The sequence below is a fragment of the Vanellus vanellus genome (genome assembly GCF_965231255.1).
Source record: "Vanellus vanellus genome assembly, chromosome: 7".
NCBI classification, from domain to species: Eukaryota; Metazoa; Chordata; class Aves; order Charadriiformes; family Charadriidae; genus Vanellus; species Vanellus vanellus.
The window spans coordinates 21,141,670-21,166,840 of record NC_138912.1 but is presented as its reverse complement, the minus strand read 5'-3'; the positions used below and the strand labels follow the sequence as shown (position 1 = coordinate 21,166,840).

At 38.5% G+C, this 25,171-nt stretch overlaps 1 protein-coding gene across 1 annotated transcript in view; it reads left to right on the top strand.

The window, feature by feature from the left end:
- The window catches only part of MAPK8 (mitogen-activated protein kinase 8), a 47,785-nt gene extending 22,918 nt beyond the window's left edge, over window positions 1-24,867 (top strand). Inside the window, exons 2-12 of the mRNA XM_082486211.1 lie at window positions 3,002-3,167; window positions 5,803-5,932; window positions 7,179-7,237; window positions 7,364-7,502; window positions 12,406-12,571; window positions 17,469-17,540; window positions 19,544-19,726; window positions 20,536-20,660; window positions 21,608-21,671; window positions 23,617-23,694; window positions 24,711-24,867. Coding sequence (XP_082342337.1) covers window positions 3,046-3,167; window positions 5,803-5,932; window positions 7,179-7,237; window positions 7,364-7,502; window positions 12,406-12,571; window positions 17,469-17,540; window positions 19,544-19,726; window positions 20,536-20,660; window positions 21,608-21,671; window positions 23,617-23,694; window positions 24,711-24,856 — 1,284 coding nt within the window. The 5' untranslated portion in view covers window positions 3,002-3,045 and the 3' untranslated portion in view covers window positions 24,857-24,867. The remainder of the gene's footprint in view (window positions 1-3,001; window positions 3,168-5,802; window positions 5,933-7,178; window positions 7,238-7,363; window positions 7,503-12,405; window positions 12,572-17,468; window positions 17,541-19,543; window positions 19,727-20,535; window positions 20,661-21,607; window positions 21,672-23,616; window positions 23,695-24,710) is intronic.
- Window positions 24,868-25,171: the final 304 nt, after the last annotated feature.

The window sequence follows — 25,171 nt, the reverse complement described above, 5'->3', positions numbered from 1 at the left end:
CCAATGAAAAGAAACTTTGGCTCTTACTGATTTTGAGCTTGGGGAGCAAAACCATCCCATACGTGCTCTGAGGCTTGTGAAAGCCTAGTTAGATGTATCTTTAGATAAGCCTGGTTTTCTCCATGGGTATGGAAAGGCAGGTAAGGACAGAGCTCTTTGAGAGGGGTAGCTTTCTGTTCCTCATGCACAGCAGAGAATGGATGTGGTAAAACCAAAAATTGTTGAAGGTGGGGAGACAGCCTGGAATGAGTGAGACGGCGGGCTGGTGCCAGGCTGGCCTCCTGCATGTTGTAGTCCTGACTGAAGCTGTCTGTCAGCCAAATATTTTTGGCACCAATGCTCATGCATAGGCAAAACTATCCTTTGTGCTTTCTCTCTCTGACCGGTGAGTAGATTCCCTGTCTTCCCTGGTGGCTTTGCTTTGGGAGACACGTGCAGAGTGCAGGGGATGGACCTTGAGAGCATAACGCGTCCTGGTGATCTCTGCTATCCACAATACAGTCGCTGGCTAAAGTGAAAGAGAGAATTTACATACTAAGCCTAGTCACAAACTTGATTTTTTTTAGCATCGGCATAGCTACTGTAATAGTCCAGAGTGTGGGCTTTTCAATTATGAAGCCTAGACTTGGTGTACAAATGGTTTATTTATTTCTTTCATTTATCTATGTAGCAGAGAGGGGTAGACTAATTGGTTATTGGCAGTACTTAGGTGACTGCAAAGCTGATGTATTCAGAAAGAAGTGAAAGCTTTATAAAGGAAAGATTAAACACAGATTTTTTTTTTTTTACCGTAGCAAAAATAAGCAAGGATTTCTTTTACATGCTGCTATATGCTAAATGCTATTATGCATTATAAAATGTTTAGTAAATACAAGTTCCCAGTACATATTGCCAAGCACATTTTATGGTATTGAACATGTAGCAAATGACAAAGCTTTAAGGCAATAAAATTTGCTTGGTAATCATACCATGTATGGTATACATGTAAAATCTGTTAATAAAAAGGAATTCTAAGAGAATACTGTTTCTCAAGATCCTTTTCTTAAACTCTGCTTGCATTGTTTCACCCTTTGATCGTACAAGCTTACCAAATTGAAAGAAAATTCAATTAAACACTTTGGCTATTCAAAATACTGACCTTTAAATGGGAAGGTGTCAACATTCATCTGAAAACCTTGGATGGTGGGGAGCAGTCCTTCCTGCATTTGTTTCCAAGGAATTATCCAAAGTGAAGTATTAAACTTTCATTATCTTGATGCTGATACCAAACAGCAGAGCTCTATCTACTAAGCTCTTCTGGCTAATCCTACATTGCTCAATGTCCCTATGTCTTAATACAGTTTTAGTGGATAAGCTCAATAGTGGTGGTTTTTTTTTTTCTCAGCTGACAATGCACAGATGTAAATTTGTGTGAATTATTGTCTTCATTCTTTATTTTCCGATTTTTGGCCGATTTCATACCTTCCACAACAAATTTTCTTTCTCCTAATTCAGGGTGGTTTTTTGTCATTATGTATTTGTTGTACTCAAATTTTGGAATAAAGATGCCCATCTGCAAAGAAAGTGTTGAGAAATAGGCAGGGTCCAAAGATGTAGTGATAAAAGGGATAGGGAAGAAAGACCCTGGGAATGCTGTCATGTATTGCTAAGAAATTAAGGGTTTTGGCTCCCTCCAGTAAGCCTACCTCCACCCCATAGAGCTACCATATACAGTCTGGATCCTCAGCTTGTATACAGTTTTTCTTGTGCTAGGCAACAGTTCTTGTCCAATTATTCCCCCCCCCCCCCCCCCCCCCCTCAACTGGAGAAGGAAGCCTTTAACAATACTGCTAATACACTGATACAAGCACCTTTGGTATTTAGTTTAGTCTTTGTGACGCAGCCTCGTTTTTTTGGCAGTATTTTGGAAAAGGGACTGGTTTAATAGGTATTTCTTTTGACATAAATGCTAATTAAGGTCGTGCATTTTTAATTCATAATGTACCAAATAGTTAAAACTGTGTCCTTTTTAGAACTTTTTTAGAGTGCTTTTTATTGGACCCGTGTAGCTGAAATGAGTGCAGGTTAGCTTGCTGAACGTGGAATTTGGTAAGTTTACAGATTCTTAAAAGAATTCTACTTGTACAACATCTGTGATTATTTGTGGAGGCCACGTTTGCACTGTCTTTGTTTTCAACGCTTGTTTAAAATCTAACAAATGTGTAGTGTTGTGATGTACAGAAGTTGTGAATATGGGAAAATGTTCCTTAACTGAGTAACAAAGGAAGACAGCATGCTGTTGCTCTTGAAGAAATTTCTTCTCCTGGTCAAAGAGGAATTTGCAGTATTAGACATCTCTTACAGCTACACCCAAAACTCGTGTAAGAGAAAATGAAAAGTGCACGGTTAACAGCACAGAAACAGGAAATAATACAGTAAAAGCCACCATGCGGTTTTATTTTTTTCTCCTGTGGACATGTGCACTGAGATGTTGTCTTTCTGTTTTTTATTATGAGGGGGTTTTGGTGGACTCCACATCCTTTTTTTCTTACTCTTATTCTCTCTTTCTCTGATTGTTATTTTTATTCATAGGAGCTAGTGCGCGAGATCTCTGGCAAGGCCAGTTTTCCATTTCTGCCCTAGACTGACTGTATGTGTTCCCACATCAGGGACAGGTATCCCTGGCAGTTGTGACCCGGAGTATTTTGATGATTGCAGCATCTGGAAGACTTGTTGATGCTTTGTCACTCTTGTATTTACAGAGTCATGCAACAATTTAGGTTGGAAGCTCTGGAGAGTGTCTGGTCCAAACCCTGCTCTCTTGCGGGGGGGGTGGTGGGGTGGGGGGTGGTGGTGAAGGGATGGCACGTGCCTTCTCATTCCTGCAGACATCAAAAATAGCATACATTTGCGTATGGGACTTATTTGGGAAGTGTCTTCTGCGTATTATAAAGAATTTTGCCTTTTGTCAGATTACGTACAGTTGTAAAATCTTAGTTTTTCAAATTTTATTTCTTTACAGGCCAGAAGCAAAATTTGGATGAAGTGATCTAATAAGTTGCCGTCATGAGCAGAAGCAAGAGGGACAACAATTTCTACAGTGTTGAAATTGGAGACTCTACTTTCACTGTATTGAAACGGTATCAAAACTTAAAACCAATAGGATCAGGAGCGCAAGGGATAGTATGGTAAGGTTTCTTTAAAATTTAAATGTACTTTTAGGTTCCCTTGGTAGAATTTTCTGAGTCCTTTAACTGTTGTGTGTTACTGAGTAAGAGTGTGGAGAACTACCTTTTATGTGCAAAACAGCAATAGTAATTGTTGGCCATTTTTCCCCGGCAAGGGCTGTTGCTTTTTGTCCTATGTCCTTTCCTGCTCCCAAACCGATTCCCTTCTGTGCACATTCAGCCAGCTGTGCTGAGTCCCATAAATTAACGGGGAGGAAAAAAAAAATGGATAAAGAAACTAATCTATTCCTGAGCCACACTGCTTACAGTGAAACAAAACCCAGAAATACTCTATATAATATTTGCTGCTTGTAAATGCTTTTACTTGATATGCTTTGTTAGGAGTCTGTTTCACTTGGTTTCATAATCTAAGTAATCCCTGATAGTGGTTAGTGAGCATTTGAGATGCCGACTGTCATTGTGATACGTAAATACCTGATGCAGTTTAGGAAAATATGACTTGACAATATAATTCTTTGAATAAGAGATCTGCTGTGTGGACTGAAGAGTGTTTGATTTATTTAAGATTGGTGACAACTAGCTGCTTCTAGGCACTGGTTCCTGTGCAATGACATTGCCCCAAAGATACGTGTTGCTTTAAGCTTCTTGCGAGTATTTTGAATGTTCAAGAGAAAGATGTAGATAGCACAGGAACTTGCAGATCTTCCAATTTATTGTCATTCTTAAGATGCTAACCAGGGAAGTAAAAATACAGAAGAAACATCAAGGAAGAGAAAGGTAGGGAAAAACATAATCTCGAACAGTTTTCCCTGTAACCTCATTACTACCTTGATCTTGTCTTGATCAGTGTTTAGCGAATGTGTGGTACAGGTGGGTTTTTAATTTGTATTTGTGTTTTACCTGGGTTAATATTAAAAACAGTGTGCTTAAAACTTGAAGGCCAGTACTCTAGAAAGAGTTATTTTTGAAGTGGTAACTTCTGGCATTGAGATTATTTGGTCTGTAAGTAGCAGCAGCAGAAAAACTGATCTGAATTTTATTTGCCTGTGTGGAAATATAATGAGGACAAAGACGGTTGTTTGACTAGATTTCATTGCTACAGGAAGGCCAGCAAAAGCTTTAGATGTTATTGCTGTCCTTCTGATTTCCAGTCATATGTTACTGCCTGTTTTCCAAATTTGCTGCCCTTCCTAGAGCTGGGATCCAAAAACTGACTATGTAATTACTCTAGTGTTGTTCTGTAATTGCTGCTAATGGTAATTGAAGCCTTTTCAGTTAAACCGCCCTGATTACTCTGGGAAGTACTGGAGTGCTCAAGTGGTTAAATCTTGCCCATGTCTGGAGGAGACAGCGTATAAATCTTGTGATTTCGGTTGGGGTTTTTGTTGTTTTGTTTTGTTTTTTTAAAAGCTGATCCAACTTGATTTGGAGGAATATTAAGTAGATGGCCTGAAGGCTCAACCATAGCTAATACTGAAACACAGTCTGCAGAAGTTCAAATACTGGTACAGGAGTCCCGTGTCGGCAGTCGTTCCTGGCCACCTCTTTGCTGCTCTTTCATAAGATATTCCGTATCTTGGGGGTAGGTGGGAGAAATTGCAGACAGTGGAAAATGTAAACCGAAGAAAGTTACCAGTATATATTGTTCCCGTCTTTTCTTTCTTCGATAGTGACTAGAGGTTTTGATGATGTAAAGAAAATATATGTACAGTATCTAGGCTTAAATTATTTTTTTTATATAGACAACAAGTTTTAAAAGTAGCTAGTTGGATTTAGTAGATGCTCACCATTTACTGGCTGATGTTCTTCGTTAGGTTTGAGTACCATTCTTGATCAGAGACAAGAAAACAGTATTTTCCCTGCTGAGGCTTTTTAAGTAACTGATAAGTATTTCCCGAGTCTGCATGGTAGTCAGCTGTCCTATTGTCTCCTACAGGAAACGATTTAGCTGACTACCACGCCTTCCTGTCTTGGAAATGTGACACGTATGCGAGTTGTCCCCAGTAACAGCCTTTATCAGTTAAACAGCCTGTGTCGCTGAATCATATGACATATGGCATTAGTCTGCAAAAAAAAAAATGTTATTCTTTCTTTTTACCAAGTAAAAGCCAGTGACCTCAAGATGTTGAAGCTTTTCTAACTTTTTTTTGTTGTTTTATCTTGACATTGATGCTCTCATTGTCATGAGGATATTAAGCAACTGCATAAGTGAAAGCACGGGACCTTTATATAACCTACTTTTCCTCCCTCCTCCTCTCTTCCTTTTGGTGTGAAGATTTTACATAAAATTGATGTGCTTTTTATGTTTGGAGGGTTTTGGATCTTCTTAGACGGTCTGTTCTTAAGTGCCAATGAGTGGCAAGAATTCAATATTAGTAAGATATTTTAGGAAGCAGAGATCCTGCATTATTTTGTGGAGATTGTCATGTGTTAATACTATGAAGCTGGGAAACATTTCTAAATTTTGAATTGCTCAGCATACAAGAGCACTTTGCTATTACACTCCCTAAAGCTGAATAATACTGGAAATTTGTTTTATCTGCAGACATGATATGAGGTATCTGAAAAAGGTAGCAACTGCCACAGCTTAAAGGACCTTGATGCTGAGATGTAATAATGTTATTTTTAATTACAGTGCAGCTTATGATGCCATCCTTGAACGAAATGTTGCAATCAAGAAGTTAAGCCGACCGTTTCAGAACCAAACCCACGCTAAAAGAGCCTACAGAGAGCTTGTTCTTATGAAGTGTGTTAATCACAAAAACGTGAGTGCAGCGTCCTGCTTTAAATATTAAAGTCTTAACTAGAAGGGTAGTCTTGTAAAAGTCTTATAAGTGTCTGCAGAGGATGCCATCCTCTGCAGAGATTTTCATTGCATGGTTGTATCTCCATGATAAGTACAGAAGGATCTTTCAGAAGAGCTATTATTGACTAGTTTTAATACCTGCCCAATCTTTTAAATACCCCCTTCAAACTCAAAAAGGGAGTAAGTGTTACGTTACTATACTTACAGGTAGCTGGCAAATAAAAATAAAAATACCATGAGTGGTAAGTGCATCCTTGTTTCTGTTGCTGCTGCTAGATAAAAGGCTGTAATAGTATTTTTTTTTTCCTAGTGCATGAATGAGTTAGGAATCTTGTGTTGTGACAACAGGAACTGTCTGATGCTTAAGAAGCTGTAGAGTAGACCAGATCACAGAAATGGGGAGAGAATAAGTGATGAATTTATCAGAGTTGAACTACAGTGGTATTGGCCATTTTCTTGCTTCAGAGACAGCTGTGTGCAGTCTTCCTCAAGTTCCCTCTTACTCCCCATTCAGCAAGATAAAATTCCTTCTGGCTGCCAGGGAAGGAGAGAGTCCTAGAAGACTTACTCCTCTGTCTTTAAGCTGCTTGGGAAAATTTTGTTATTTTTTCTAAGACAGAGATGGTTTATGTGTGGATTCTCTGAAGGAAATTTTACGTAGCATAATCGATACGATGATAAACTATTGCAAACCTGCCTGACTCTTGAGTAGTAGCTTGACCTGTTTCTGCACATCCCATCTATTCTCAGCAACTGGGAAACGTCCTAAAGCAGCTCCAAGAATCTGTTTTTCTCTTTGGGTAGAGTTGTTGCTTCACGTCTGTCAATGGCAAAGTGGTATCTCTTAGGTAGTCTTTGCAGTTTTTAATTTTATTTTTTTCTCATATGCAACAAAAATCTTACCAGCTCTCTTCAAATTGAAAGTAGGAGGCAGGGGGAGACTGACCAACTTCCTTAAGTTTTAAGCTTTGAATATCATCTTGTTAATGCACACGGAGTGTCTTTAGATTATGTGATTTGTGGAGGAAAGATACTCCTAAAATCATTAGCATCGATTACAGCATGGTAGGTCTGGTTGACCCACTGGGCACCTTGACCTTCAATGTGTACCAGAGGTTTGCATCAGAATAGTGGTTTTGAAATGTTGACTTTGCAACTTCACTGTTGTTATGGTTCGATTATACTTCCTCTCCCCCTTCCTACAGATAATCGGCCTACTGAATGTGTTCACACCACAGAAATCCCTGGAAGAATTTCAAGATGTGTAAGTCTGATTTGAGCTAAAGCTGAGAATTAATTTAAAAAATATTCATGCAGAAAGATGAGCAAGGGAAGAATACAATAAAATGGCAGTATTATCTGATTATTATTACTTTTTTTTCTTGATAAGCTACATAGTGATGGAGCTTATGGATGCAAATCTCTGCCAAGTGATTCAGATGGAGCTAGACCATGAAAGAATGTCCTATCTTCTTTATCAAATGCTGTGTGGTATCAAACATCTTCATTCAGCTGGAATTATACATAGGGTAAGTGAACTTAACTGTGTATATTTTGCATTGCACCTTGTTTTGCCTTGAGTATTTAAAAGAGACAAAATTCAGAAACAGGAGCACAAAGGGTGATCCATAGCCTGTCCCATAGACAGAGAAAGCTGAAAAGAAATCATCGCACTTACCTTTTTCCACTGTAATTCTGGACCCAACCTTTTGAATGATTTGATAATAATCTGCACAGAGCAAATAAAGTTTTTTGCAGTGAGTTACATTACCTCCTCTAATTCTATATAGTGTTCTATTTTAGTAGTCAAGGCAGGAAAGAATATCTGAAAGCATCTCTGCCGTTATTGTTTTGGTAACCAAACCTGAAATCCCATCTTTTGAAAGAACTGCCCGTTTTATTTCTGCTCTTTCACTATCGGAGTAATGAATAAATGTCTGAAGTCTCCAGATAAACAAATGATGATAAAGATCTGTAAGTGGGACTTTCATACACCTGTGTGTCACAAAGCATTCACTCAGACTGCCCGCAGACAAAACTCACTACTCCTTTTTAAGTGGCGCGCGTGTGTGTGTGTGTGTGTGTGTGTTGCAATCCAGTCAAGGAATTCCGAATTTAAGGTTGCCTGTTCAAGTTGAACATCTCATATATATTTGTATGTAGTGTAAAGATTGCTTGAGATTTGTCTGATTATAACTTTTCAGATATAATCTCTGCTATTTTGGGAAATTGTAAGCTTGTATTTCTACAGTGCTACATTTTTCATTGTAATTTTTTTAGAGAGTTTTAAAAATTTTCATTTCTGAAATGATGCAGATGTAATTAAACTGATCCATGTGTGGTACTTCCGGCCATTACTACATAATCTTCCTCATGGATGATGTACACAGCAAAGCAAATCACAACTGGCAATTTTGAGTGTTACCAAAGGAATTGCTATGTTAGGGCGCTTGTCCAGTTCAGTAGTCCACCTCATAGTGACCGAGGTGTTGAATGTTCTGCAAGCTGGACCTGGCAGCGTGACGCTCCCGTTCGGTCTGTTGTTCTTCCCTCGAGGGAACCCGAACCGTTGTTTGACTGGATAGAGAATACGGTTTGAATGGCCAAACACTGCTTCCTTTTGCTCAGCGAGCTCTGCTGCTCGCCAGCTGCCTCATTCCAGTGAGGAGCTCAGGGAGGGAAGGTGAAGGCTTCCTTCTCGCGTGCAATTTGCCCTGAACTGCTGTGTTTAAAAGAGATGGGCGAGGGAAGGTAGGCAGAAGCATCGCCTGCAATCAGGCATTGCACCCTGTGCTGCTTGGTCTGCGTGTGGGCTTTGAGACAGGTCGGTGCGCTGCTTGCGTTACTCTGGGAGTGCTAAACAGAACTGGGTTACTTCACTTGCTGCTGTTGTGGTATTATATTGCATATGACTGATAGTATGCAGCCCTTTGTGTTCTAATGCACGGGCCTGTGGGATTGAAATTACGGTTTGGTACACAGCTTCACATTTTCTGGTCTCTTCGGTACTTAGGTATGCAGGTTTAATGCTGTGGGTTTTCCTAGGTCTTTTTTATTTTTGGAAAACTGCATATTGTATGGACGTAGTAGAGTAGGTAATGTAAGAGTGTCTCTTTCTGTGGATCTCAGCACAGGTAGGAGGGAGCTTCTAGAACTTTGCTTGCTTCACGGGTAGTTTGTAATCCTATAAAGACGGCATCAAACCGCTGAGCCTTGTAGAAGTCATGGATAAATGTAACCATTCATACATTTATAGAAAAGAATTAACTTCTCAGTTGTTGGGCAGGAGTAAAGACAGCTTTAAACATAGAATTTCTGCCTCTCTAAATATGGGTGAAGTCTTGGAAATGCTTCATGTTGTGCAGTAATATGAAGTACAGGGATAACCTATTCTGAAGAGACTAGAGATAAAATTGCTTTGTAAATTGTAACATATGTATGCATGAATGCTTTTGAAGGACATGGGCAGATACCTTTCGCTTGCATGTCTTCATGGTAGATTTTCAGCTGACAGCTTCTTCTCAGACTTTGTTAGAAGATTAAGTATGTTCAGGCAAAACGTTTGCACTATTTACCTGCTGTGTGCCTTATGCCTTTATACTTCAAGGTGTAAAGTTTCAAAATCCTCTTTCTGTGTGGAACAAGTTAAACAAAACTTGTCAAGGCGGGCATGCTTCAAAAGGGACATACTTCACATGGACCGTGTGGCTGCAGTAGTAACTCTTTATACCACTCTTCTGGGCTTTCAGCACCACTGTGCTTAATGTGTAAAGCTAATTACTTTGTTGAAACCAGTTACCCCTTAAACAGTCTGTGCTACTGTGGCTGCCCGTGGAGCACTCTGGCTGTGAATCTAGTGTATTTCTTTAATGTCCTCTAAGGCGTTAAGCTTTCTTTGGTGTTGGTGGTTTCATGTGGATTTTAACTGGGTTCTTCAGCTTCTAATACAGCTGTGATAATCTCAGCATCTCAGTAACTTTTTCAAAGCTTGTGGAATGACTGAAATTGCAGTGAGCTGTATATATGCCTCTAGCACTGGATACTACCTGCCATAGAAATAAGTGGTTTTTTCATAGCAAACTAGAGGCATGGGACAAAGCAGAGATCGAATACACATAGTTTCAGACAATTTCACCTAGAAGTTGTAGGGGGCATACATAGCTGCCACATCAGTGGATAGAGATTTGATCTTGGTAAAGATTTGACTATAGCTTTACAGCGGCTTTAACAGATGTTGGCAAATTAACATTACTGTGTTCAAAACATTTTGCAGAGATGGCGTTTCCAGCAAGTGTACAAGTACGTGTTCATTTATATTTTGCAATCCGAGGAGTATGAATGATCAGTGTTTCAGAGTTGTGCCTCACTGACTTGCTGAAGGACACAAAATGTCTCATTAGTCTTGCATGAAGGCTCTGAAACACTGTATTCTGACTGATTTTGAGCACTTAACAAAGGTGCCCAATTATGGAAGCCTTTCACACAAAGCTTTCTTTAGGAAGGGAAAAGCCCGTAGAAGCCATGAATTAATCTCTAGTGATGCCCCTCTCTCCCCATCTGGTTAATGGGGAGATGGCCATGAATAATCTCTGATTTTTGGCACTGACATTTTACATTTTTAAGATTAGGTGAGATGTCTTCTGCTATAGGTTCTGGATATATTTATGCAGCTTAACTAACTTGATCACTCTTATTGGAGCTTTTGAGTCCTTGTTTATTTCAAACATAAGAGGCGTTGGTTCTGCATGAATTTGGATGCAGTGTAAGTCAACTTTCGCCTCCATCATTTTGAAGGACAGTTCTGTATTCCAAATTACAACACGTTCCTAGGCTTCATGACAACTACATGAAGTTCAGAAATTAAGGATGGACAGTACTCTGTACGCTTTTGCTTTTTGTCCTCATATGGATTTTTCTCTCGCAAAAGGAAGCGCTCTTAACATTTTCAGAGTTAATCCTGCAGCTTTGGGGAGGATGAGTATAGTTAATACTATGAGCATGTACCTGGGATTCTGCAGTGAACATCCTCCAAGTAACAGAAATGTGCAAAAATGAAGCTAATAATAAACAGGATTGTAGCAGAATCTGAAATATGCATATTAAATAGCTGGAATGCCTTATAATACTCAAATTAATTCATGGCATTTGAGAATCTTCTAAGCCAAAGTTGTCTGCAGAGTCTTTGTGTGTGTGATTTGGAAGTGCGTGTGTGAATATGTAAGTATGCAAGACTTTTAATTATCCATTAAAATTCTATTGTTCTGGAACTCCTTTTTTTTTTTTTTTTTTTTTTTGTGGTTTCCTCTCTGTCTTTAGTGCAGCTTTCTGAGGAGTTTGCCGAAAGCTGTACAAGTACAAACGAAAACTACATATTATCTTGCAGATAGCCACTTTTAAGTCTTTATGAAACAGAGAAAGATAGGGCTGCTTATCAAATGCCTGCAGCTCAAATACTGGAGTCCTCTGCCACATCTCGGGTTTTTCTCTCATTGATCTTAGTAGAGTGTAGGCAGAAAGGATCTAAGCCTTATCTGTGCTGGCCTGTGTGCTATGAATGATTTTATGATGGCAAAGTTATTCTGAAGTTACTCTGTTTGCAATATCTGCTCTGTGACATTCAGATGTGTGTAAGATCCTCCTGAGATAATGACCGAGTATGCCTGAGTAATGTCCGTAGAAATAGATGTTGTAAAGCCACTATCGTCAATGTGGTTTTAGGGTTCAAGTGCAGAGAGTATAGTTACCAAGTTTCTAACTAAGATGATCTGAAGCTGTATCAGGGCATTTTCCACTCTAATTTAATGTTTGTGTTAATTTCTGGCAGTTTTTCAATGGTGCCCTTTTGGGTTTGGTTGCTAAAATTAGTATAAAACCAAATCCTAAATGGGAAGCGAAATCTGTGTGAAAATGGGGATTTCCTTCCTGTTCAGAGAAACATCTGCATTGGTTCGAGAGAGGTAATGCAGCCTCAGCTAGCAAAGAAACCTTTTACTTTTTACATTCGTGTTATAATTTCAATAATTCTTGTATCGAGATGATTATTCTATCAAATAATTTCAGCAATTGTCGTGTTACTTGTGTTCTGCATCATAGTAATAACTGTTGTTCCAGTGAGCAGTTTCTAGACCTTTCCTCAGAGCTAACATTTCTTACTAACCTCAATTTATTTCAGACATTGCTAACATATCTTGTAACGCTGGTTGTATTTTCCTTCTTTAATTGCTATATAAATCTGCAAGCACAATAAGGGAGTTAATTCTGTAGCCTGCTGAATGCACATGGATTAATGCAAGGGGAAAAGAAACTGCAGTTATAGCAATAACCTAGTTGTATATGTGGGGTTTAATGTTAGCAGTATTATCTTTTAAAAATGTGAACCACAGAGTACTTTGTGCTTGTCTTAGCAGTCATATATGATGTTTCTTTTTAAAGGATTTAAAGCCCAGTAATATAGTAGTAAAGTCAGACTGCACTTTGAAGATTCTTGACTTTGGACTGGCCAGAACTGCAGGAACTAGTTTTATGATGACGCCTTATGTAGTGACTCGTTACTACAGAGCACCAGAGGTCATCCTAGGGATGGGATACAAAGAAAACGGTCAGCAAATATAGTCTTTCTTTGGCATAGCTTTATTTTTTTGTTTGGCACACCACATTTTACATGTTAATGTTTTTTTCAAGCTGTAGAAACTTTATAAATTAGCCTTGTGACCAAAATGCAGATTCTGGATACACCAATTTGTTTATTCAACTCAACCCATTAGAAATGTTTGCATTTAATAGGAGAAGAAATTGAGGGCCTTGTTTGTTTAAAAATTTCAGTAACTTGCTTGATAGATTAAGTTCCGTCCAGGAAGAGCTGGAAATATATTTTCTTGATATAACTTCACATGACTTTATTCTTGACGAGCGTGTAAATTGCAATTCATCAGTAAATGCGTGTCCTAAATGTAATGTTTAAATTACTCTATTCAATATAGCCTTTCAGGCTGTAGGGAACTTAAAGGCTACTGAGGAGCAAACAAGCTAGAGCTACCTACTGTGGCATCACTCTTTATTAAAACCAGCCTACTTTAAACCTGTCGCACTAAGTTCTTCATATTGCTGAAGAAAAATTCAATTATATACTTGAGACAAGAATGCAGAGAGTATTGTCATGAAGCATCATAGACTCTTTGAGGTCCATGATGAATCCCAAGGAAACTTGTTTCCTTGGTCCCTCTGCTTCCATACATATCCCTGTGGCCCTTCTCTCAATATCTTCTACAAGAAAATAAGGGAAGGATACGGCATTTGAGGGAAGCACACGATCAAGTACGTTGCATCTTCTGAAAGAAACAGCTAGTATCCTTCAGGAAACCACAGTAAGATGTCATTCCTGAAATTCTGTTGTCGCAGCCCCAGTTCTGCTGCCCTTTCATTGATCTGCTGTCACTGTGGTGAGTTCAGCTCACTTGGTGTTTCCACCTCAGCAGGCACAGTGCACAGAGGCCACCGTTTGCTGAAGGTATTTTAAACCCTCTATTGATTAGTCCTCCAGGGAGGCCCATGAGATGCCGTGACGCTTGAGGCTTGGTTAGCTGTCTCCTGGTGATGTGAGGCATGGCTCCCCAGCTTACTGACCCAACTGGGGCTTGCTCTGCTTTTCAGGATACTTAATGTAGTCTGCAAACTTCCCTGGCAACTGCCTGCCATTACGGCAAGGGACTTCAGGTTGTGTGTAAACGATAGCTGCTATGTGCAGAGCTGATTTTGTTGTCATTTATAAGAGCCGAGAAGAAAAATTCTCTCAGTGTTGGTAGTGAAAGAAGACAGCTCAAAGGGATGAGAGCAGATCTTTTTTCGCAAGGCTGTGGTTTTTATTTCTGTTTGGATCGTTAGTTTGCATGAGAGGATGTACATTCCTTCAAATTACCTCCATGGTTGCCTATTTTTCCCCTAATTTAGAAGTCGGAGGTTGAGGGTAGCAAGCTTAAATTAGCAGCTAAAGTTTTGTAGAAAGCTTATATTGAAGTTTGTCTCCCCCCCCCAAGACTTTACATGGGCCAGTTAAGAGACGCTAGATAAAAGAACTTAAATGTGTACTCTGAGTCATGCAGCTGCCTTACAGAAGGAATTGATACAATGGAAGTCACAAGTTTTCTGACTTAGCTTGCCCAGTTTACATGTTTCTCTTAAATATTTTGAGCTGCAAAAGTGTGAAACATTCTTTCCACTGAAGTGTTGCTTAGGTTATTATTGGAATTAAATGGATTGTTTTCTAGATCACCCTGTCATGCTAATGACAATCCTGTTCCTTCAGCTAGCGTGAACTGTGTTGTGGAAAAGAATATACTTAAAAATTAACTTTCATGTGAAAAACTATCACGTCTTCCGAAAGCCAAATACATGGTTGTTGAGTTGAGAATGACACTTCTGGAGAACGTAGCAGTAAATCTGTGTGCTAACTGAGTCAGAAGACAATCTGCATTTCCATATGCACTGGTGTCATTAAAAGGCTATTTACATAAACTGTTGCTCTTCTCAGTCGCTGCCTGATGGGTTCCTCATCGCAGAGCTCCCCAGCAGGGCAGCAGGTATGGAGGACGCACTCACAGCAAGCACCACGGGCTGGCCAGGATCCTCACCTGTTTGCATTGATGCCTATTGTCGCCCTTTAAACCCAGAGTTAAATTAAAAGTTAACTTACTTAATTTAGAGTTAAATATTGAAAATTGACAGCTACCTAATGGTTAACACAGACATTTAGTTTAATTGAACTGGGTCATCTGGCAGCTTTATGCCGTTTCAGTGTCCTGCTGAACTTACGTGAGAGGATTGCAATGTATGTTTTGATGACCGAGATACATACTGCAGAGTAGCATTCTTGCGGTACTGTACTACGCACATATTAAATCTTTAATTGTTTTAAAACTAGCAAAGATCCCAGACAAATTGATCACAGAGTTAACCTCTACGTAGGTTTTGATACTGAAGGAGATAAAGCACATTTGGGTATATTACATTAAGAAACCAGGCCTCGCAAACGGAAAAATTCAGAACTGAAGGACTCCAACACTGTTCGTGCCCACATACCTTAATGTATTTAGGTTTATGTGCAGTTATGTGCATGATTATCAGGAAGGAAGCACTGAAAAGCAAGGAAAGCCCCAAGCACTCTGAAGCGACTACTTTTAAGTTTCCTGGTATGTACACTGGGTTTGAACTTCACTTTCACTTGGTATTTTTTCTCTGAGAATTATAGAAAATAGTAACTTCACTCCAAACAGGGTTTTTAAGAACAAAATACACTTTGTATGAAAAGCAGTAGATTTTTAAAAAGATTTTTCAAATCCGTAATGAAATTTTACTCAGTCTTCTGTAGAAGTATTGACAGGAGTATTCTATAGGAGTATTCACAGTGTACAAGTTAGTCTAGCTTCATAAATAAATTAGACCTATAAATAGACAGGTTTCGTTTAATTAATGAAAGCAACAAAGCAAGCCACCCCCAAACATCACAAGTTTGGTTTTGTAGAGTGACCAGCAAAATGGTTTCCAGTGTTTTTCTTCACCTCGGAAGTAATTTGTCATCTGAGGCATGAAGACAGCTCATTGACTCACGTTATTTCTCTGCCCAGACTTCTCCGTGAAATTATGGGTGTCGTTTTTATCGTGTTGGACACAAATTAGTTGCAACAGATTTGGGTATATTTTGGCTTGTGATGGCACCAGATTGTTTTGCAGGTGAAAAAGTCAACATTCAGAATTTTATTTTAAAAGACAAATGCAACTTGGCTTCAAATCTTTGGGTCTCTAAAGCCAAAGAATATGTACTTTTCTTAAGCATTTGAAAAGAGTTTTTAAAGATAAAACACCTCTAATCCTGAAACGTTGACAATAATTTTTTAAATGAACCAGGCCCTTAATTTTGACCTATTAATATGTACAACTATGATCTCCTATCATATGATTTAGATACTATTTTAGAGGAACTTGTAAATAAGGGGGAAGGAATATTTTCAATAAGAAGCAAAGTTGTTTGCTTGACATTGTTGAGCTCCTTCAGAACTTTAACATGTGATTTTTAGTATACAATTGTTCTCATTTAAATCCCCTTCTTATCTGCTTAATTGAAATTTCAGTATCATGTTTGACATGAGAGTAATTATAATAATACAATTTCATTATTATGACTTAAAGAAAACTTTTGCTTACAGAGTTAACAGTGTCTCTGAAAGCAACCACAAAAGAAATTGGCATACCCGTAAAAAGTAAACTTGTGCATCTTTGAGTATGTCTTCTGAGTGATTTATTTTAAGGTAATGCAGAAAACGTGTATTTCATACCAAAAAAAAATTGCTTTTGAGTTTTTCTTTTGTATGAGATGTTATTTCAGCATAACCGGAGAAATATTTTCAAACAAATAATTTTAACTGAAAATCTTTTAGGAGCATACTAATATTGTCATTAACTGATCCTCTAAAATTCTAAGTGATCTTTTACTGATTGTGTTTGCTTTTTATTTCAAGGGAGAGAGAGATGCATGGTAATCTTCCTTTTAGGAAATACCTGATGGCAAATTTTAATTCCTATGTAATAACCAATTAACTCTCTTCCTAAAAGTATAACCTATTTAGATACGCCATATTTTTAAAGGTCAGCTTACTTTGCTACTTTTAAGAGTATTCCTACAACTACAGTGGAATTGCTGTCAAGAAATAAAGTTGTCCTGGGTGCTCCAGCCCAGCCCGTTGGCAGAGGCACCTTTGGAAGCCTCAGAGCTTGGAGAAGCGCTTCATTCTGCTTGATTCGTCTCTCTCGCTCGCTCTCTCTCTCTCCCTCTCTGCTCTAGCTCTTGCTCTAGCACTATGTGAAACAAAAGGATGTTTTTCTGCCTTGTATTTGAGACAGTTAAAAGCTAATCCTTACATATGGTGTACTTTAAAGTGTTTTCATTGATTAATATAAAGACTTGCTCTTCCTGTGCTGTCTCTGCAGTTTATAGGATGCAGTCATGTTACGCTTCTTTTAATTTTAAATGACCGTTTGCTTTGCTTTTCCTTCTTTTTGTGCTACAAACATAGTGGATTTATGGTCTGTGGGGTGCATTATGGGCGAAATGGTTTGCCACAAAATCCTCTTTCCAGGAAGGGACTGTATCCTTGTGCTGCTGCAGCAGGTTGAATTAGTTAGGAAGTGATTAACCTTTTTATTGATGTTGTGTCATGAAAATGCATATTGTACAATTTTTTTTTTTATTGAATGAACATGGATTTTTCTTGCGATACACTTAAAAAAAAATTAAGAACTTTATTTATCTTCAGGCTGCACCTAGCAGTAGGACATAGTCTCTGCTGGTCCTGTAGTTAGCATACATTCACCTTCACTCATTTTCATTACACACGCTTTTTATAGTCACTTCATGTGTGTGTGTATGTGTCTAGATTTTTATTTTTTTTTACTTTATTTTAATAACTATCTTTTATGTTAATATCATTGCATTTTGTTTTCAGTTGACATTTGGTCAGTTGGGTGCATCATGGGAGAAATGATCAAAGGTGGTGTTTTATTTCCTGGTACAGATCGTATCCTTACCTTTGGCCTCGCATGTAGTCGTAAAAGGTCAAAAGATATTGCAGCAATATAGTTCCAGACTATATTAATCACTAAGGTGGTTCTAATTTTTAAAATACTGATTTTAAACTGCCTTTTCAAACTAGAGTTTGCAAGTTCATGACTTTGGTTCCCAGAAGCTGCAAAAATGTCTACAGTTGTACCATTTAAAGCAAAACTACAACACAGTGTTAATGTGTATGACTGTCATTAGAGGTTAATATAAGCAAGATCAGCAAAATACCACTTGGGCAAACAGGCGTATTTTTTCTTTTTCTGTTTTCCTTTTTTTTCCTCTTTTCTCTTCTTTTCAATTTAATATAGTGTCTATCCATTGCTTTTAGATGTTGTCATACTTAAGACAGATTTTGTTGTTGTTTAGGTGGTGTATTACTGGTTCACATGCATTGATTTTTTTGCTTTGGAGATCATTTTTCTGTAATAATTTACTAATCTTGTTTAGTACCTGAGCGTGTTAGCAGTTATTGTTCTTTGTATTTCATAGGAAATGTTTACAAAGATTTCCTACCCAGCTTCATTAGTTACACTCTGGAGTTTTATATTTTTGCATGCAGAAATGATGCTACCAACGGATTTCAGAAATATCTGGCAGTTCTGCCTTTCTGTTCCATGAACGGCTTGGTGGTGTCTGCATGGGTTGTCCTGTGAACAATACTTCAGACAGAGGGTCTGCTCTGAGCAAATCGAGCTGAAACCTCTGGGTCATGGCTAAAATTAGCGGCTCTAATTGGAGTTTGGCATGTTATTTGTTCCACTAATAGTTACGCTCTACTTTTTAGATGCCATCAGAAATCTTTCCTGCTTTTGCTGCAGGTTAACTGTTTAGTAATTGATGTAGTACCATTTAGGGGTGAAGGTTTTGAGGCACGGGGAGGAGATCCAGGGCATCCTTACTTTCACCAGCTCTGTCATCGCATGAGCTGCACCATGCTTAGCTTTATGCATCTGGTTTGCTAGCATGGCTTTTCAGTTTAGGCTCAGTGCCATACAATGTAAATTATTATTTTTTTTCCCAAGGCCTGCATTAAAGTACTGTAGAGCTTGAAAATCTTTATATAAAGGTCTGCTTTTAAGTTTTAAGAGCATGAGAAGGGGCCTGCTATATCCGACTGAAGGGTTAGGTAGCCAAGTATCCAGTCTTCTACAGTAGCCAAAGCAAAAAAGTTGGGGAGAATATATGAATGAGATAAGCATACATAAAATTTTACCTGAGCTCTCTCCCAGCATTTAACCATCTGCAACTGGAAATTCCTGAGCCAAACATTGACCAATTCACGGCTGAAGAATTCAGTATGTGTTACTGAATAAAAAAAAAAGCAATCTCCCCTGTACCTTGTGCAGGCTTTTCCATTGAGATGTTCCTTATGCATCCTCCTTGAAACTCTTTAACTTCTGCATTCGAGTCTCTGACAAATTTGTCATTGACCTGTGTGAGCCAAGATATCATCCTTTGTGTGCCCACTGGTGCTCAGTGTTGCATGTCGTTAGTGGGAGATCGCTAATGTGGCAGAGACTGGGACTGGGCTGGGGTATCAAGATGAGAACGAAGGACAAAGCACCTACCACTGGAGTGCCTCGGTGACGTGCAGTAGCTTGGCTACTGTGAATATGTGTTCAGATCAGGAATGAATTCTTCTCCAGAATCCAAACAATGCCTTTATTTAAATTTGTTTAATACATTTTGTGAGTCTTTTTAATTTTCTCTGTTTCTCAGAAGTATATCCTTTGCTAGTTAATTATGATTTTCAGTAAAGTACATGTTGCCTTGACTACGCTATCATAGTCTTGCTGTGTTTCACTGTTTTCTCTAAGAAGGTAGTCCTAATTAATGATGATGAACTTGATATTTTATTCTAGTTTTCTGCGTTTTCTCTCTGTTGGTTATTTCATCTGCTTTTAACGTAACTTTTTAGCTGAAAATTAGACACTGTTTTTCTTAGCTGCATAACCTTAGATATTGATCAATGGAATAAAGTTATAGAGCAGCTAGGAACACCATGCCCCGAATTTATGAAGAAATTACAGCCTACAGTCCGAACTTATGTGGAGAACAGACCTAAATATGCTGGATATAGTTTTGAAAAACTCTTTCCAGATGTCCTTTTCCCAGCTGACTCTGAACACAATAAGCTTAAAGGTAAGGTGTGTCTTCTGTGTGTTGTCTATCTTTAAAGTTTAAAAATTGTGATATATTGAACAGAAATATGTCTTGGTTTTGTTCACTATAAAATCATCCTGCTAAGGGTTTAAATATTACGATATTTATATCATGGGAGTGGATGAACGTGCTGCTGTATGCTTACCTCCACTTTCTCATCTTCTTTGAAACAGCTCCTATGCTGGAGATACCTTTATAAAGAAAAGTAAATATGTACATTCCTCTCAGTGACAGATGCCAACATGATTTAGAGAAGAGTAGGGAGAAGGTGGAATAGAAGTTGTGTAGGCAGAGCGGATCTTGTGAAAATAGAGGGTTTATATTTATAATACAAGGTTATCCTGTAGTTACTGAAATAACTTATTGGTTCTAAAAGTCACCTACTCGGTGGAGTCACAGAGTCACTGTATTTTCTGTGACTGACAGTACGTGACAGGTTTTTTCCCCATAAACTGTAAGAGAGGGGTAGTAGGTCCTTGCCCACTGCTGTTCCAGACGAGGCTATGCTGCCAGCTGAGTTATATCCGCATAAGGATGTCACACCAAAGGGCACTGTATGCTGAAAATACATAGTGAATCACGTTCAGCCCCTTTCCCATCTATGTTATTCTCTTCATTATTTTTTTTCCAGCGACTGGACCACTTTCCTAAACCCCAAATTATGTGAGGGATGCATAGATATTAAACTGGAATTTGTTTACTCTGGGTCTCTTCTTATGAGCTTTGAAATACTGTATTACGTGCACTATATATGGCACTAGTCTAAATAGAAAATGTCACTTTTGCAGCAAGTCAAGCAAGGGATTTGTTATCAAAAATGCTGGTTATAGATGCTTCTAAAAGAATCTCTGTGGATGAAGCCCTGCAGCACCCATACATCAATGTTTGGTATGACCCATCAGAAGCAGAAGCTGTAAGTTCTTCTTTTAGGTCTCTGATTAGGAAGGTACTGTACTAAAGCAAACTGGTTGGGACGCTTGATATGACTGCTTGGAAGAAGATTATTGCATGATCTTCACATCTCACTAGAAGCTTAACTGAGCTGTAATCGCTTTTATTGACATCAGTAAACGTTTCTTAGAAATAGTGTTAGGAATGGGCACAAACTGAAGTACCTCTGTGTGTGTGTTTGTGTATAATTGCATATAATCTCCTGTGCATATAGTAATGCATTTGAAATCTTTTGTATAGGGTTCTAATTTATCGAGCTTCAGTTGTTTCAGTGTGGTTTGATTGCCCTGGATAGGATTCTAAGGCGTTTACTCCTGGGTGAGAGAAATCTTTTCATTAGTTGTAGCAAGTGATAGTACTCTTAAACTAGAAAATAAGTCTTTCAGCAAAATCTGAGTACGAGATCTTGAGCTTTCAATTATTAATATTTGTGAACAAAGGGATTAATTGAAAAAAAAATTAATTTCAGGACAATTTCTGCTTAAGAGAAAAGTGTCATTTTTTGAAAAGAAAGGTGGTTGATGATATGCCACTAAGAACAGGAAAAGATGTTTGATGTAAATTCTGCTGATCTATAATAGCTAGAGGGAAAATTTAGTAATTAACAGTAAGTAGGTAAAAAGGGCTGCTTGGGCCAGAGACTGCTGCACTTAGGAGCTCTTTTACCAGTCTGCTCAGTTTCTATTTTAATTATTACAGTAATGTAAGCAAATCTGTTGATTGGAAGAACTTTAAAACATGTAGCAGCATCTAGAAAATAGGCCAGGTCCAAGTATGAGAGAATATCGACCATCTAAATACAGTGTTTTTTAATCAGGTTTATATTCTGAGTGCTTACTTTCATTTTTCATTTATTCTGGTTTTATATCCCTTTTGATTGCTTTATCATGAGTTAGTTTTGTTTTTCAGCCACCACCAAAGATACCAGATAAGCAGTTAGATGAGAGGGAGCACACGATAGAAGAATGGAAAGGTAAGAAGGGCATTTTAAGTATAATAAGGGTTTGGGGAGCAGGCTGGGCCCCAACTATTACTGTTATGAAGGTTCCTTTGAACAACCCTAATAGTAGTTAAACTGGTTGGAATGGCAAAGGAGTAGATCAGTGCTTCTCAACCTCTTGATTGTTGGGACACTAAAAATTTTCCTGCAGAGGTGCTGAACCTTTGCAGTGAATGTAAGACCTGCTCATTTCGGTCAGCTTTTGCAACTCATGAGGCAGTGTTTGTAGGGAGGGGGACTCTTCTGGACAAACTGCTGCAGCTGAAGAAGATGCAGGAGTTTGAGCAATGTAAGTCTGAAGTACAAGCACTGGTCTTCAAGTGAAAAGCCTGTTAGGCGTACTCTTTTAAATCAAGCAGAGGATTTAAAGAAGCCATGAGGAGTGTTAGTAATGGGCGAGATAGTGAGGTTACAGCTGGTGTGGGAGACACTGATGGTTATCAGCTGTGGGATCCTGAGAAAGTAGCTGGGGTTGAGGTGTGGAACGGATCATAGTTTGGCATAAGACTCGTATCACCAAGAGCATGAGCTTTAGTGTTCAGTACTGGTTTAGTATCTATACTTCCTGGTCATATGAGGTGTAAAATGATAAAGTGTAAGGGGAACATCTTTGTTACTTGTAAAACTTGTGCTTCATTTTGAAATTGCTTCTAAAAGGTGTGGTATTGCAGAACTTCTAGTGGTAGGAAAAAATGCAGATCCAGATTGCTGTGCAGGCAATAAATGTTGCATTTAAACAGGAATTCAGTGCATTGAGCGATCTAATACTTTGTACTGAAAAAGTCTAGGAAGGGATATTAGACCTGTATAAACTTTTTATCCCCAGAGTTAAAAAAAAAAAACCAAAACAAAAACAAGGGAAATGTTTCATGAATCATTTTTGACAGTTTCATTGTGTTGGCTGGTAACAGACACAAGTCTGTAAAATCTAGTACTACCACACTTTTAAGTTGATTTCTATTAGAGACTGAGTTTTACTTGTAAAGGCAGAGATAGGGAGAATTGTGGAAATTCTCTTACCATGCTCCTTCCAAGCAAAGTTATTTCCCTTTTGAAGCAGATGTGCTGAGGGTATTTCAAGCAATATGGACTTTACTTTTGAGACTCTCACAGCCCTTGAAGTTATAGTTTTTAAATGCTTTTTTCTTCCAAATTGTTTATACGTTGCATTAGTTTGCCAGTGGCAGATAAGAAGTAGCATTCTGACAGTCAGTTCTTACGAGTTGCATTTAACATGTTTAGTCTTTTTCTTCTGTTGTTACTTCTGTAGATTCACATCCGAAGTCTTTTCTGGGTAATAAGCTGCCATTAGCCTAGAAACCTTCTGGACAGTACGCAAGGGTGTATGATTCATTCATGTTACAAGCACTTCTAACCTGTAAGGATGAGGAACTTCTGTAACTGGAAGATAAAGTTGCTGCTTTCATTTGGAGTGGCTACTTATATGCCAATGTTGTATTCCGTTTCATGGTGATCCGGACCTTTAGATGTTGTTGCTGAGGAAATTTAGTGGCAAATGTGTGTTGGGAGGATGGCAAAGCTGTTTGGGCTTGTTCCTGCCTGTTCCTTTGAAGACTGCTGATAGAGTTTATCTGTACCAAAGAAGCCATGGATAAAACCTGAGTGGTCATTAAGACTCTGTTTAACCTCAGGTCCCCAGGCAGCTTGGACAGGAGGGCCTTAGGGCAATGTCAGTGTGTTCTTTAGAGTCCCAGGCCATTGTAGCTCCAACAGAAAAGAATTGTACATTTTTATATCACTTGCCAGTTGTTCTGTAGCCTACAGCCTGTTTTCAAAACTAATTCTGAACAGAAATAAACATACAAAATTTAAATGTACATTTTAATGGGAGATGTATTATTGATCCAGTCTTGGGTTTGCAAATTCATTTTTTGCTTTTCCTTCTCTGCATTTTCAGAGTTGATATACAAGGAAGTCATGGACCTGGAGGAGAGAACCAAGAATGGGGTTATACGCGGACAACCAGCCCCTTTAGGTTGGTTACAATAAAAGCACGGTACCAAAGCTACGTTGAGTTGTAGGTCAGGAGGGAGTAAAGCTGTTCAAGACATCAAAGAGTTAACCGAACTCAAAAATGCGCCTCTTAGATGACCAATAATCTCTTGAATCCTCTTTATGACGTTGCTTATTTGAACGGCATGTATGGGGCTGACATATCTTTTTATTAGTGTGGTAAATTCCTCTCTTATTGTCCCTGTGTAACTGATGCTTCATACATTTCAGTCCTCAAGCATCTTGGTATGTACTGGTACTTTCTTGCCATAATCTGGTTAGATGTGTAATGTGTAGCTTGTACAGTTTCAAATAAGGATATAACCACTACTTACATTTTTTTAAGTAATGAAACAGGATTTCTAGGTTGGAAAATTATAGAGTGCTTTCAGAAACTGTTGCTGAATTCTGGAGCAAAGTGTGTCCATTAACTGACCATTGATAGGACTCCATTTGCACTGCTGAAAAACGATGGCAAAAGTTGGGCAGCTGTTGCTGACTCTGCTGGGGGTTCACTGAAGTCCAGGCTCTGAAAAATCACTGCATAGCTGAGCCTGAATGTACGCGATGTGGCTGGACACCAGCTATTTCCCAGCCTGAAGGGGAGGATCTGATGGGGGAAAAAAACCAGGCCCCTTCTTTCTTTATCAAAATGTGTAGATATATTCTAGCTTTGGGTCTCAATATTTTGTAGGGTGTCTTAGCTCTGGCTTTATGCAGTACTATCTCTGTGATTTTTAACCTTCAGCCGTTAGCATTTACTGTAATTTGACAGGTGTTGTGCCATGTGAGCTCTGTGGTTCTGGACATTCCGTTCATTAAGCCCCACATTAAATACTTGAGTGCTTTATTTACTTTGACAATGGATTGAGGCACATCTCTTCAAACTTGCCGAAACAGGGGAAAGTAGTGACTATTAGGAAGAGACAGACTAATGCAAGTACTGAATCATGCAACTGTATCTGCAACTGATTTGCTGTTTTGTTTCTCATAGCACAGGTGCAGCAATGATCAATGGCTCTCAACATCCATCTTCATCGTCATCTGTCAATGATGTGTCTTCAATGTCAACAGATCCAACATTGGCCTCCGATACAGACAGCAGTCTAGAAACCTCAGCTGGACCTCTGGGTTGCTGTAGATGACTACTTGGTCTTTTGGGGGGTGGGAGGGGGGGGTCCTTTTAGTCATTAATAGGGCACCTTTAAAATTTGGTGGTATTTTTGAGTGTTTTTTCAAAAATAATCGTAGAATTCATCATAAAGTGCTGTAATTTTAAACTGTAAGTTGTGTTAAAAGCAGCCACTTTTTTTGCTGTAATTAACTGTAAAATATTAAACCTGATAATTTTTATTGTGGTTTTAAAATCTGCATATTTGCTTTACTATTATGCTGCTGATCTTTTTTTACTGAATTTGTAAGATTTGTTTTATCAAAGCACATATTAATGTTGTGGTCAT